This window comes from Sturnira hondurensis, unplaced genomic scaffold (genome assembly GCF_014824575.4).
Source record: "Sturnira hondurensis isolate 20B ecotype Veracruz unplaced genomic scaffold, ASM1482457v3 Scaffold0021143, whole genome shotgun sequence".
Lineage (NCBI taxonomy): Eukaryota > Metazoa > Chordata > Mammalia > Chiroptera > Phyllostomidae > Sturnira > Sturnira hondurensis.
Genome location: NW_028093774.1, coordinates 31,581,518 through 31,594,910, shown reverse-complemented (window position 1 = coordinate 31,594,910; position 13,393 = coordinate 31,581,518). Strand labels below are relative to the sequence as shown.

Here is a 13,393-nt window from a genome sequence, read left to right as displayed (position 1 = left end):
TTGTCTTACTGTAATTTTCTTCACAATTAAAACATCCTAATTTATATTTTAACAGAGATGTCAGATACATCAATTATAGTCAATTAAAAGTAATGTTTTTTAGACCTGAAACTATCATTGACTGACTTTATCATCAGTGTTCGTTTCTATTATGTCTAGTTATCTATCCAATAATTGTATTGGCTTAGCAGAGACTGTGTATGTTAAGTGTAACACAGCTTTAGATTGTGAAATTGTGCAGTTTAGGTAAACATCCAATTCTTTTATTTTTGTACAGCAGATTTTCAGCATTAGAACCATGTAGAATAAATATACTAGATGTTAAAGATTACACAATAAAGGAACTTGGCAAACCAAATCTGAGATCCTTGCTTTTTATTCAGATTTAAGACTGTGTTTTTTTTTAAGGCAAAATATAATAGGTGGTAAAATTGGCCTTAATTCTCAAAGGATAGTTTGAGCCATTTAAAGAAATATGGGTAGTATTGTCTGTCTTTTAATATGTGGCTTTAAGGATGGATTAATACTTTGAGATTTGGTCAGAGGATGAAAGATCTTTACATGCATTGGTATTTTCAAAGGTATTTACAAATTGAGTACCAGAATGATAATATTCTTCCCCCAGCGGTGACAAAGAAAATATCTTAGTATATAAACATTAAAAAACAAAAAATAAAACTTCAACATTAAACTTACACAGACACCTTTGGCATGATCTTGCATTTAGAACAAATATGCTAAAACTGCAAGTAAAGACTTCTTGTACTTAAAGTGAATAGAGGAGAGTTCTTTAAGTTGCTTGTACATAATTCTTCATGTTCTGTGGTATGAATAACAATATGCATCTGCACAGCAAGACTGCAGACCAAATTAATATATCCATTTAGTAACTGAATGGTTTGAAATTAATGATTTTAAGTACAGTGATGTGATGTATTAACGTTTTTTTTTATTTTGTCATCAAACTTAGACTTTTTCCCCATTCTATATGCTTTGTTCAAATAATCAACTAAGGAAAAGCTATTATATATCTATTTCTTAAAAATACATTAGACAAAAAAATTAAACTGAAAATGGTGTTTTGAGTACATAACCTAATCTGCAGTGCTACTTAAGTATCATTTTGCAAATATAAAATTATGTGTAAAAATAATTTGCTTTAGTATAGTCAGTATACTAAAGTGTCTATTTTTAAAAAAATTTATGCAGTGTATTTTCAGGGCAAAGTTCAGGAAACATGTTTTCAGTCTGAAGAGAGAAGTTGATATCAGGAATAACTAGTTGGCATCTTGAGAATATTCTCATTTGTACACATGTATTTCTGCTTATGTAATATATTGATTTTTAATATGAAATTTTATTTTCACATTTTTGTCTTGTTTATTTTTGTTCTTTGCAGTTAATTATGGAAAATATCTTTTATGTCCTTTTGTACATCCTTTGTCATAAATGTTCAAAGGTCAACTTGATTTTTTTTATACCAGTTTAGAAAATCTCATGTGGTAAATGCCATCTTTAAAAACCTAAGTTATCTTTGTTTCAGTTTTTTTTTAATTAAATTTGGATAACATTTACAAAAAAAGTACTTCTGATTCCCAGAAATCATAAAGAAGCAGGGGGAAGGCGTCCCTGACTTAGTCCATGTGATGCGCACATTAGCAAGTGAGAACATCCCCAGCCTCCCACCAGGGGGTGAATTGGCAAGCAAGTAAGTTACATTCTGCATACTCTTAATGATTTATCTCAGTACATTTTAGGTGTTTGTTGATTGTATATTTACCTAATTTCTAAAGTGATGCAATTATCTATATCTTCAGAATATTTAATTTGTGGTTCACTGTTTCTCAGTATCAATGATATATGGTATTTGTTAAGAATAAGTATCAGAGTGTTGACACTGAAAGCTGTCCTTAGTGGAGGTTTGGGTTATACTAATTTCCTCATATACCATAAATGAGATAATATAGTAAAATATTTTTTTTTTAGATTTTATTTATTTGTCTTTGGAGAGGAAGGGAAGGAGAGAAGGAGAGAAATATCATTGTATGGTTGCTTCTTGTGAGTCCCCTGCTGGGAACTGGCCTGCAACCCAGGCATGTGGCCTGACAGAATCGAACTGCGATCGTGTGGTTTGCAGGCCTGCGCTCAATCCACTGAGCTACACCAGCCAGGCCTAATTTTTTAAATTAAGTTACATAGCACTACAAAATTCTAAGTGTCATTATTCCTACTCCTATTATAATTTGATCTGGTCAAGTCCTGAATAATTCACCCCAGAGATGAGCATTTCCTCCTTCTCCACTGGGGCCCCTTTTTTACATTTGACTTTTCCCAGTGGTTTTGGTTGTCAATTGCTGGTAGGTTGGGTTTTGGTGTAGGGGTTGCATTTCTTGCCTTTTTCTCCTTATACTTTATTTCAGAGCTGGACATACGGTGTTAAATATTAAGCTTTCATCTTTATAAACTAAAGTGTACATTTTAAGCCATTTTATAATATAAGGCTTAAAACATTTTTACCTCAGATATCCATATAATTGACCTACAACGATATATTAATTTTTTATTCTCCACTGTGTTCTGTAAGTGTAGCTGTGTTCTTTTTTATTCTTTCACTGAATAGTATAAAGCTTCCTGTTTGAAGCTTTTATTTTTTGAAAATCTTTCCTTCCAAATGTGATGATTGTCTATAAAATTACTTAAAATTGATTTTAGAAGTAGAGAGGCCATAACTTACAAATACCACTACAGGTTTTTTTAACATAACAATTCTAAAACTAATTCCTAGACTTGTCAGGAAAGTGTCATATTTCACATTTCAGTTTTAATAAAGCTGTTTTAAAGGGGCATTACAAAAAGCACAAACTTAAATGTAAAACATCTGTAAATTATTTTACTACAACATTCAACTATTAATCAGAACATATTAGTATTATATCTTAAGACCTGCATCATCATTGCTCACCCTGGCCAGTGTGACTCAGTTGATTAGAGCATCATCATCTGGTAGACCAGAGCGTCATGGGTTCAATTCCCAGTGAGGGCACGTCTCAGTTGTGAATTCAGTCCCTGGTCAGGGCATGTACAAGAGGCAGCTAATTGATATTTCTCTCTTGAGTTGATGTTTCTCTCCCCCCCTTTCCCCCTCTCTAAAATCAATAAGCATGTCCTTGGATGAGGATAAAAATAAAAATAAACCTGCATCATCATTGCTGACTCATAACCGCTTGAACCAGTTCAAATAGAAGTAGACTGTATAGGCTGATTATTTTTTTTAATTAGTGAGTTTTTGCATTAATTGGGTTGGCGGAAAGTTACATTTTAGAGTAAGTTTACCTCTTTTTTAATTGGAGCCCCAACTATCTTCAAGTGAGGCTCACTTATTAACAGTAGGAAACAGAACTAAAATAATTTTTAAGTGTATGATTATCTTTGACATTTTAATGAACACTTGGCTGTGAGTTATCAAACAGTTTTGTGCTCTGAAGAAGAATTAACTTTCTGCATTTTTTAAAAATTTAGGCGGAATGTGATTGAAGCCGTTTACAATAGACTGAATCCTTACAAAAATGATGACACTGTAAGTAGCATTTTAGTTCTCTCTGCTTTCCCTTCCCCTCCACTCTAAGTGCATATCCTTCCTACCTGTTTTTGCAGAGCTGTTCACTGCACCCATTCTCTTACACACACACCTGATTGATTGCTCTGAACTCTGCCTGCACCACAGTTCTAGGAATTGAGGACATAGTCATGGTGAGTGGCCACCTCTCAAAAAAGAAGAAAGTCCCTTTGAATTATCATGGGTTTTTTAAGCCTCTACAAGCAATCAACTAAAGATTTGCCTCCATTAAACATTTTTTTGAAGTTGGAAATAATATCGTTACTCCGAATCTTGAATTCTGAGTTTGTAAGCAGCAGCTGTAGTAGAACTTCACAGTGTCCATCTCCACAAATAGTTTTTATAGTTAGAAATAAATACCTTTGCCAGACCTCTAAAGTATACACTTCATTTAATATTTAAATGAAGCATTCATTTAAATACTAAAGTAGAGAATTCTGTTTTATGTAAATAGATATTAGAATGCCATTCTCAATTAAGTTTCTTATTACAGCTCTGTTGTTATGGTTTGCATAGAAAAGTGATAACTTGAAATCATTCATACAGGCTCTGAAATATTTTATATATTGCCTTATGAAGCCTCCTTGAATTTCATTACTTGAGTTCTTAATCTCTTATGTAATAAAAGTTTATAAAAGTAATCTTTTAGTAAAATAAATTGTGTTCTTTGAAGAAAAAATGAAATTTTTAGTAGTTTTATTCATTTAGAAGTACATTTAGTCAACCATGGTTGACCAAATAAAATACTTTAAGTATTTTATTCGAAAACAAAACAAAGGGTTAACAATTTTCTAAAAGATTAAATATTGATATTTCATATACACACATACACTTACTTACATATACTTTAAAAAACATTTATATTCTGAAAGTCCACTTTACAAAACCTATCTTCCTGCATTATCCAGAAAGTCATCTATTTTGGCACCTTTAAGTTTAATTTAGTTCCTTCTTTTGCTTTGTTTCCTTTTATAAAGGACTCTACAGCAACTGATGATATGTGGTAAAACTGTTCATCTAGCCATGGAATTTACCTTGACCTCCAAAGGAGAGTACAGCTCATCTTCATTGAACCTTTTAAACATCTGTCATCAACTTTAAAGAAGGGCATATGACATGGGTGAGAGTGGTTACACCAGAGAACTTCAGCAGTACAACAGCTAGCCCAGAACTGATTTTTTTTTTTTTTGTAAATTTGAGACTTATGTAAACGTGATTTCAAACCATAATTCATGTTGTAAATCAGACTCCAGCAATTTTTGTTGTATGATTTTGTTTTTTGTAAAGTGTAATTGTCCTTTGTACAAAATGCTCATATTTAATTATGAACCGCTTTAAATCACTATCAAAGTTGCAAGAAATGTTTGGCTTGTTGTGTGACGCAACAGATATATAGATCTTTCAAGTCATGTATTTGGACTCGGGGTTGGGACAGGGAGAGCAGCAGCCGTGTCAGCTAGACATTCAAATGTGCACTTGATTATGGAGAAAAATTCCAAAATCTCATAAAGCCAAACATCCAGAGAGTTGATTGGAAACTATCTTAATGTTCTTGGCAGCAGGATTGGCATTATTGATAAAGCTGGTCCTTTCTTTTAACTGTCTTTTAGGTTGTTCTCTACTTGTTGCCGTGAGTATTGCAGGTCATGCAGTATATTCATAAAAATATCAGTCTTGGGGCTTAAAATGCCTTGATTCTTTGCACCTCTTTTACAAGTCCTTACATTTAATTATTAATTGATAAGCAGCAGCTTCCTACATATAATAGGAGACTGCCACATTTTGCTATCATGATTGGCTGGGCCTGCTGCTGTTCCTAGTAAGATATTCTGAATTCCATTTTATCAATAAAGCTTGATTTAACAAACAAGAAATTAAATCATGTATGTGTAATTCCTCCTTTACCCTGCCCTTTTAAAACATCATGCCATTGTAAATGAGAAGTTTCTCATTGGGAAAGATCTTAGTCTCTTTTAATTGGAAAATCCTGTTACTCAAGGCCTAGATGGAACTGTTTCCCTTCCATTAGCAAGACTAAAAGATTTAAGTCTGTTGTTCCTTAATCTGTTTTTTAAATGGGTTTCTTTCTGGCTGCTTATATTTCATTAAGATTGTATCAGTTCAAATTTGCCTACTGTTTAATTAAAATAATTGACAATCTTAACACTCTTATGATAGGTGTGTGTATGTTTGTAGGTGTGTGTTTGCCTGTGATTTTTAATTGGCCCATGTCTTTAGAATCCAAGTTAAGATGTATTTGTGATCTGAAATATAGCATGTTGATAATATTTAGCTGTTGGCCTTGAAAAATAACTTTCAAAATTTAAGGAACTGTAGATATAAAAATAACCTAATTTAATTTAGGCTTAAATCACTCTGATTAAGCATGTGAAAGTAATTTTAAAGTCTGTCACATTGAAAAGACTACTGTTCTGTGCCCCTCTGTATTTTTGTCTCTAGGTTGAATATTGTATTTATCACCATGTTAATTAATCATTCAGCAGGCAGATTCCCCACTAGAAAACTATTAAAATATAACATTGGAATACAAAATCAAATTTTTTTGTATAAAAGGTAATATAATCAGTTTTGTTATATTTGTTTTTTCCATAACTTGGAAATATACATATTTGTATATATAGCCTTAAAACTAATGTAAAGTTAGGGGAGTAGTGGGAAAAGTCATGTGAAATGTCTCAGATTTAAGTAGTTACATACCAGCAAAATCTTTCCATTATCCCTCTTATTTGTGAGGTGATTAAATGTAACTTAATTGTATTTAATTTATCTTAATCCAGCATGAGTGGAAAAAAACAAGTACTATTTATATTTAGAAATTCATAACAGTTGGAACTAGAAAACCAATTCCATACTTAACTTACAAATAAATGCTTAATGTCTAAATCTGTGGTAGAGTGCGAAGTATGATAATGTTTTAAGTTATGGCTTTGCAACATCTAAATGTGCATTTAATGAATAGTAGTCCTTCGTAGTATATAGGTTAATTACCAAATATACTGGCCCTTAAAACTAAGTCCCTATTATGAGAAGCCAGGTTCTTAACTTTTTAAGTAGACTCGAGTTTTTAGTTCTAGAAATTTCAAAACCTTGAATTAGACTTTTGAAAGAAAATCTTAAATTACAAGTAAAATATATGGTAGAAAGCTATATTTTAAACTAGTAACAGCATATATACTCTTTTAATTTGAGAGTCTTTAAATAGAAAAGAGGTTAAAATATTCCTCTGTTAAAATTATTAGTACTGAAATATTAGGTTGGGAGGTGAGAAAATACTGTAATAAGTGTGATCTAAGAAGACTAAATCTTTTCCACATGAGTCAGCATTGCCACATTAGAGACAGTTTTCATTATAAAAATGCAGGAAGTATACATCGTAACAGCAGACTGTGTGTTCTTCATTTCTGGGGGTAATGGTGGTGGTAGGGAACCAACCACACTTTTAAAAGGCACTTTTGCACCTCTTTTGTGCACTTCATTTTTGTACCACTTAAATTCTTGATGTCCCACCCCCTTTTGTGTGCTAACTAGCATCTCAGGGCAATGCCTCAGATTTTTTTGATGTGTTGTATGTTATTTTCTTTGGAGGGAAAAAGTTTGTGTGATGATAGCATACTATTCAAAATGTACTTTCATTTAAATGTTTTAATAGGATGAACCCACTTTGCTGCTTTTAATAGGAAATTCGTTTTGTATAGCAGGCTCTTGTTACCTTAACATTAAACAATTTCACTGATCTCTAATTGTTTTAGCAAGGTAAACTCATAATTTCTACTTTCTTAGGGAATATACTTTTACAGATTACACAAGCATTTCTCAGTATTAGCATTAACTTTTAAGATTCCAAGAGGTATTTTTCTTAACTCAGCTTTAGAACTATTTCAAATGTATTTTTAATTATAAAGGATTAACTTGCTTCTAGACTACTATGCAATTAGTGTACTGCTTCAGCCACTTAATTTTTTTTACTAACTTAACATTAAGAAATTTGGGTCAAAGAATAAATCAATAATGTAATTCAAATAATCTGAGTTAGAGCAGTACTTTTAGTGATCATCCGTTTGGCAATATATTAATCCAGCTAATAACTCAGCTTTTCCACAAAATGTATTGAGTAGCTATTTGCAAAACACTGTTCTAGGCAAAGCACCTTGGACTATAAAGAAATGAATAAATAGGTCCTTGCCCTCAAGGAGTTTATATTTTGAGTAGAATTTATATTCTAATGTACGTTACTAATATAACTGGATCACTCATCCAAAAAAATAGTTAATGTCCACCTAATAGTTATATTATCTGCCAGATAATTTCCTGAATAAGGCAGGTATCTGCCTTAAAGACTGGTCTGTATTTCTTTCATTCACTTAAAAATGTTTATTTTCTTCACAAAGTTGAAAATCCCATAAATTTGCTCAGCATAGGGGTAAAGTTGGACTGATGAAGCTCAAGTCAATTCAGCAGGCTTGATTATGTTGAACAAATGGCCTTTACTCTCCTGATGAGAGAAGCAAGTCAGAGAAAGAGGTAATAGATTTCTTAGAATTCTGCAGCCCTCGAAATTTGGGTGTATTCTGAGTTTAAGGCATTTAAAAATATACGTAAATAAATATATATATATATATGGCTAAATTTATCTTATTTGTAAGTACAACTGTGTGTTCTGTTCTTGAAAACATACTGCCAGTGCTGATATCCAATTTTAGCTAAATGATTACTATGTGCTTTAATATTTCAAAATAATTTCACTGCCTACCTTGACTGGACAAATTCATATGGAAATTCAGTTTGTGATTTCTGAAAGAAATGATTAAATTGGTTAAGGGTGTTTTTTTCTGTTTTAATTTTGAATTTCATGATGTGTATACTTTCAATTCATAAAGTTTGAATGAGAGGTCTAAGCCTTTTAATGTTTTGATTGCTATTTGTACAGTTTTATGTTAGAATTTGGTATTAGAAAATATTGTGTAAATATTTGTGTATAAATGTCACTCATTTGAGGTTTTTCTTTGAAGGGACTGTAAAGAGTTTCATATACTTCTTGCTTGCAAACCCTGCTGGTGAGGTGACTATTTTTTAATTGAGCCATCTAGTCTTCTAATTGTTTGGGGTTTTTTGTTTTTTGTTTTTTGTTTTTTTTGGAGCACTTAGAAAGACTTCTTTATAGTTTAAAATTTTACAAGCCTAATTTTATTTCTTTTAGTAATGTGCCATGAGTTTTGGATTATATTTCTTCTAAATTAAATATTAGTTCAGAATATGCTTGAAATATTTAAGAATACATTTTCTAAGTGTTATGAGTATAACCCTATTGTTTTGTTGGAATAATGTGTCAGTCAGGTGTTAGTTATTACTGATAGGATGCTATATGCAGAAATGATGAGAGGCGTTAGGCTCCACTTCATTGACAAATAAACATTTCCACTTTCATTCACCTCAACACAGGTTTCCCTTTTACCTGCTGTATATATTAAACATGTGGCTTCTGATCTCATCTTTTTCAAAGTATATTACCAACAGGTAGAAATGTGCCAATTAGCAAAACTAAAATGTATTGAAATTACAGTTGAAAACTTATACTTTCATCAGTTGGCGGGGGGGGGGGTGGTGGTGGTTAAATTGATATAATAACAAAGTGACTTTCCCGCTCCGATTATCCTGCATGAAATGTTGCTTCATTTCCTGTACTAGCCTCTTGGTGTTTTCTCCCTTTCTTCAGATGAAAACAGGCCAATTCTTTTTTTTTTTTTAAATGAAAACAGGCCAATTCTCCTTCTTTTTTTTTTTTTTTTTAGCAAGAAAACTTAATGTATTACCTTACCAAGGCCAATTAATACATTGTAAAACGGCTAAAAATAAGAAAATTTGGGAGATGAAGGATTGAAGTTATACCAGTGAGGATGACAGAGGAAGATTATTATTAATTATTTTTAAAGTCATCAGAAGGTCTTCTTAGACCCAGCTGTGTATTAAGAACTTTTGTATCACATTAACCAGCAAGAAACAACCTTTACTTCTTCAGATACTTTGATTTTTCCACCAAGGGAAATAATGATAAATTATTGCTACTTCAACATACAAACAGCAAAGAAAAATGAATGCAGTGTTTCTTCACCACAAAACCCAACCTTTCAGTTCTTTTTACTGTTCCAAACCCAGTTTTCCATTAGTAGCTTTGTCATTGAACTAAACGTTTAAAAAATACAATAGTTTTTCCTTTCTCTATACATAGTCCTCCTGACCCAGTAAAGGACATATAATAATGTTTGTATTTGTATGGTACTATCTGAAGTTACAGTTGTTTAGGAGGTTGGGTAGTGATTATATTTAAGTGTAGGCATAAATTCACTATAGCAATGTGTTTTAACCTTTTAGAGTTACTTTCAGATGAATGAATCCTAGGAACTTCCTTACCCAGGAGAATAGACATAACTCCCCAAAGTTTACAATATTGCAGTGGTTCAGGGGCTTCTGGTTAAGATGTCATACTATAGTATAGCATAAAAGGGCATCGGCTTTTTTCCTGCAAAGCCATAAGAAATATTTCAAGGGCATCAAAATATTTTGACTCAAAAGAATCGTTTAACCTTTTTAAAGGCAGAGGAGGTAGGTGTGGGCCTAGGCAGGAATCTGCCCAAGGATATGTTTATTGATTTGAGAGAGAGAGAAACATCAACTGGTTGCCCCAACCAAGGGATCAAACCCACAAACTAGGTATGTGCCCTGATCAGGGAGCGAACCCACAACCTTTTGCTGTACAGTATGATGCTCCAACCGACTAAGCCACCATGCCAGTGCTAAAATATCTTTTTAAAGGTTGTGTTTTGGGGGAATGGGAGAGTGATTAAAGATGAAAAAAATAGTATAGTTTTGGAAGATAACGTTCTCTGATTTTGTCACTTTTTAAAAAGTCAACAGAAAAGAGGTAAAACACAAATTGAGTGTTTCTAGAATGTTTCTGACCTGCGTGGTGCAGATGCAAATCTGCACATTGCAACACACTACATTCAGCATGTTTAATTGTCAGGACTCACTCAGGTTGTAAGATTTTGAGCTTCCTGGTGTTAGATTTCATTAAATGTTTAATTCGCTTCAGATTCCAAAGAAGTAGATATTTGAGTACTGATAGAGAATATTAAAAGTAAGATGAAATAACATGGCAGCCACCAATGTACAGGATTTATGAGATTTCTACTAAAATATAACTACCATGAGAAAATTCATTAGCTTGTTGCAGTTGTTACCACAATTAGATGTTCAGTTACAGCTTATTTAATTACCATTTGTGGAAATTTTGAAACAGAAACCATTCATTGTCTTAGTTGATTACTCCTTAACTAAGTCACCATTGTATGCACTCATAGGAAAATACCTGGTTTGTAGTTATATTCTCTGTTCTGGTTGATTTCACTACTGAAGTTACTTTTCTCTTAATTTGTATCAACATGATGAGTGGAGAGACCATGTACATATTAAAAGCATGTTGCATTATACATATATTGATCTTTTTTAATTTGTAAGTATAAAACTAATACAACTGCAGAAATATTTTTTCTAAACAGTGTCTAACAAAATTCGCTAGAGTAATTCACCATTCTTTGAAGTTTATGTGATTCAGACTTTTAAAGAAATTACATAAGTGTATGTTTTGTGTTATGTACTATTTCCTAGTTCAAAGAAAATACATTTGGTTCTAACCTTAAGAATGTACCTCTTTAAATTATATTTTATTGATTATGCTATTATAGTTGTCCTGATTTTCCCCTTTTGCCCCCCTCCACCCAGCACCCCCACTCATTCAGGCAATACCCTCCTACCATTGTTCGTGCCCATGGGTCATACTTAGAAATTCTTTGGCTACTGCATTTCCTATACTCTGTTACATCCCCATAGCTATTCTCTAGCTGCCTATTTGTACTTCTTAATCCCCTCACCTCTTCACCCATCCCCCCAGATTCCCCTTCTATCTGGCAACCATCCATCAAATGCTCTGCATATCCATGATTCTCTCTGTTCTTACTGAGTTAGTTGGTTTTTTAGATTCAGTTGTTGATAAGTATTTATTGCCCTTTCACTCTTCATAGTTTTGATTATCATCTTTTTCTTAAATAAGTCCCTTTAACATTTCATATAATGATGGTTTGGTGATGAACTCCTTTAGTTTTTTTTTTGTCTGGGAAGCTCTTTATTTTCCCTTCAATTCTAAATGATAGCTTTGCTGGGTAGAGCCATCTTGGCTGTAGGGCCCTGCTTTTCTTGACTTTGAATATTTCTTGCCAATCCCTTCTAGCCTGCAGTTTCTTTTGAGAAATCAGCTGACAGTCTTATGGGAACTGCCCTGTAGGCAGGTAACTACTTTTCCCTTGCTGCTTTTAAGATTCTCTCTTTAGGGGGGGTGGGCAGCGCTGGGAATATAAGACAGAAAACTGTACTTCAACAATAATTAAGTAAGAAAGCACAAACTTAAAAAAAGATTCTCTCTTTATCTTTAACCTTTGGCATTTTAATGATGATGTGTCTTAGAGTAAGCCTCTTGCCATCTTGTTTGGGACTCTGCTTCCTGTACTTGCATGTCTATTTCCTTCACCAAATTAGGGGAGTTTTCTTTCATTATTTTTTCAAACAAATTTCCAGTTTCTTGCTTTTTCTCTTGTTCTTTTGGCACCCCTATGATGCAACTGTTGAAATGCTTGAGGTTATCCCAGAGGCTGCTTATACCATCCTTGTCTTTTTGGATTCCTTTTTCTTCTTGTTCTGATTGGTTGTTTTTTGCTTCCTTATGTTTCAAATCATTGATTTGATCCTTGGCTTTATTCACTTTACTGTTTCCCTGTAAATTGTTCTTTATTTCAATTGGTGTATCCTTTGTTTCTGACTGAGTCTTTTTTATGTTGCTGAGGTCCTCACTAAGTTCCTTGAGCATCCTTATACCAGTGTTTTGAATGTTGCATCTGATAGATTATCTCCCTTTTGTTTAGTTCTTTTTCTGGAGTTTTGATCTGTTCTTTCATTTGGGCCATGTTTCTTTGTCTCCCCATTTTATCAGCCTCCCTGTGTTTGTATGTTTTAAGTAGAGCTGCTTTGACTCCATGTCTTGGTAGCATGGCCTAATGTAGTATGTGTCCTATAGAGTCCCGTTGCACAACCTCCCCTGTCACCCAAGCTGAGTGCTCGAGGTGCACCCTTCATGTGGGCTCAGTACACCCTCCTCTTGTAGTTGAGCCTTGGTTGCTGTTGGCAGATCAATGGGAGGGAGTTACCTAGGCCAGTCAGCTGCAAGGATTGGCTGTGACCACTTATCACAAACCTCCACCCTCCATGGAGGATCAGCTGTACAGGGGAAGTGTGGTGATGCTCTGTCATGGTCTGTAGCTGTCCTCTATATATGCTGGTTCTGGGGTTTCCTGGGCGGTGCTGATCACGGTCAGCCCCTCACCTGTGTTTCGCCCATGGCNTTTGTATGTTTTAAGTAGAGCTGCTTTGACTCCATGTCTTGGTAGCATGGCCTAATGTAGTATGTGTCCTATAGAGTCCCGTTGCACAACCTCCCCTGTCACCCAAGCTGAGTGCTCGAGGTGCACCCTTCATGTGGGCTCAGTACACCCTCCTCTTGTAGTTGAGCCTTGGTTGCTGTTGGCAGATCAATGGGAGGGAGTTACCTAGGCCAGTCAGCTGCAAGGATTGGCTGTGACCACTTAGCACAAACCTCCACCCTCCATGGAGGATCAGCTGTACAGGGGAAGTATGGTGATGCTCTGTCAT

General features: G+C 33.9%; 1 protein-coding gene across 3 annotated transcripts in view; it reads left to right on the top strand.

Moving 5' to 3' along the window:
* PPM1A (protein phosphatase, Mg2+/Mn2+ dependent 1A) overlaps positions 1 to 8,459 on the top strand; it is a 34,445-nt gene extending 25,986 nt beyond the window's left edge. For 2 of the 3 annotated variants that reach the window (XM_037031647.1, XM_037031646.1), the window contains 3 exons: positions 1,600 to 1,708; positions 3,520 to 3,577; positions 4,594 to 8,451. In XM_037031647.1, the coding sequence (XP_036887542.1) occupies positions 1,600 to 1,708; positions 3,520 to 3,577; positions 4,594 to 4,623 (197 nt within the window). In that variant the 3' untranslated portion in view covers positions 4,624 to 8,451. Of the gene's footprint in view, positions 1 to 1,599; positions 1,709 to 3,519; positions 3,578 to 4,593 lie in introns of all 3 variants that reach the window. The other variant, XM_037031648.1, reaches the window with a different exon arrangement.
* Positions 8,460 to 13,393: the final 4,934 nt, after the last annotated feature.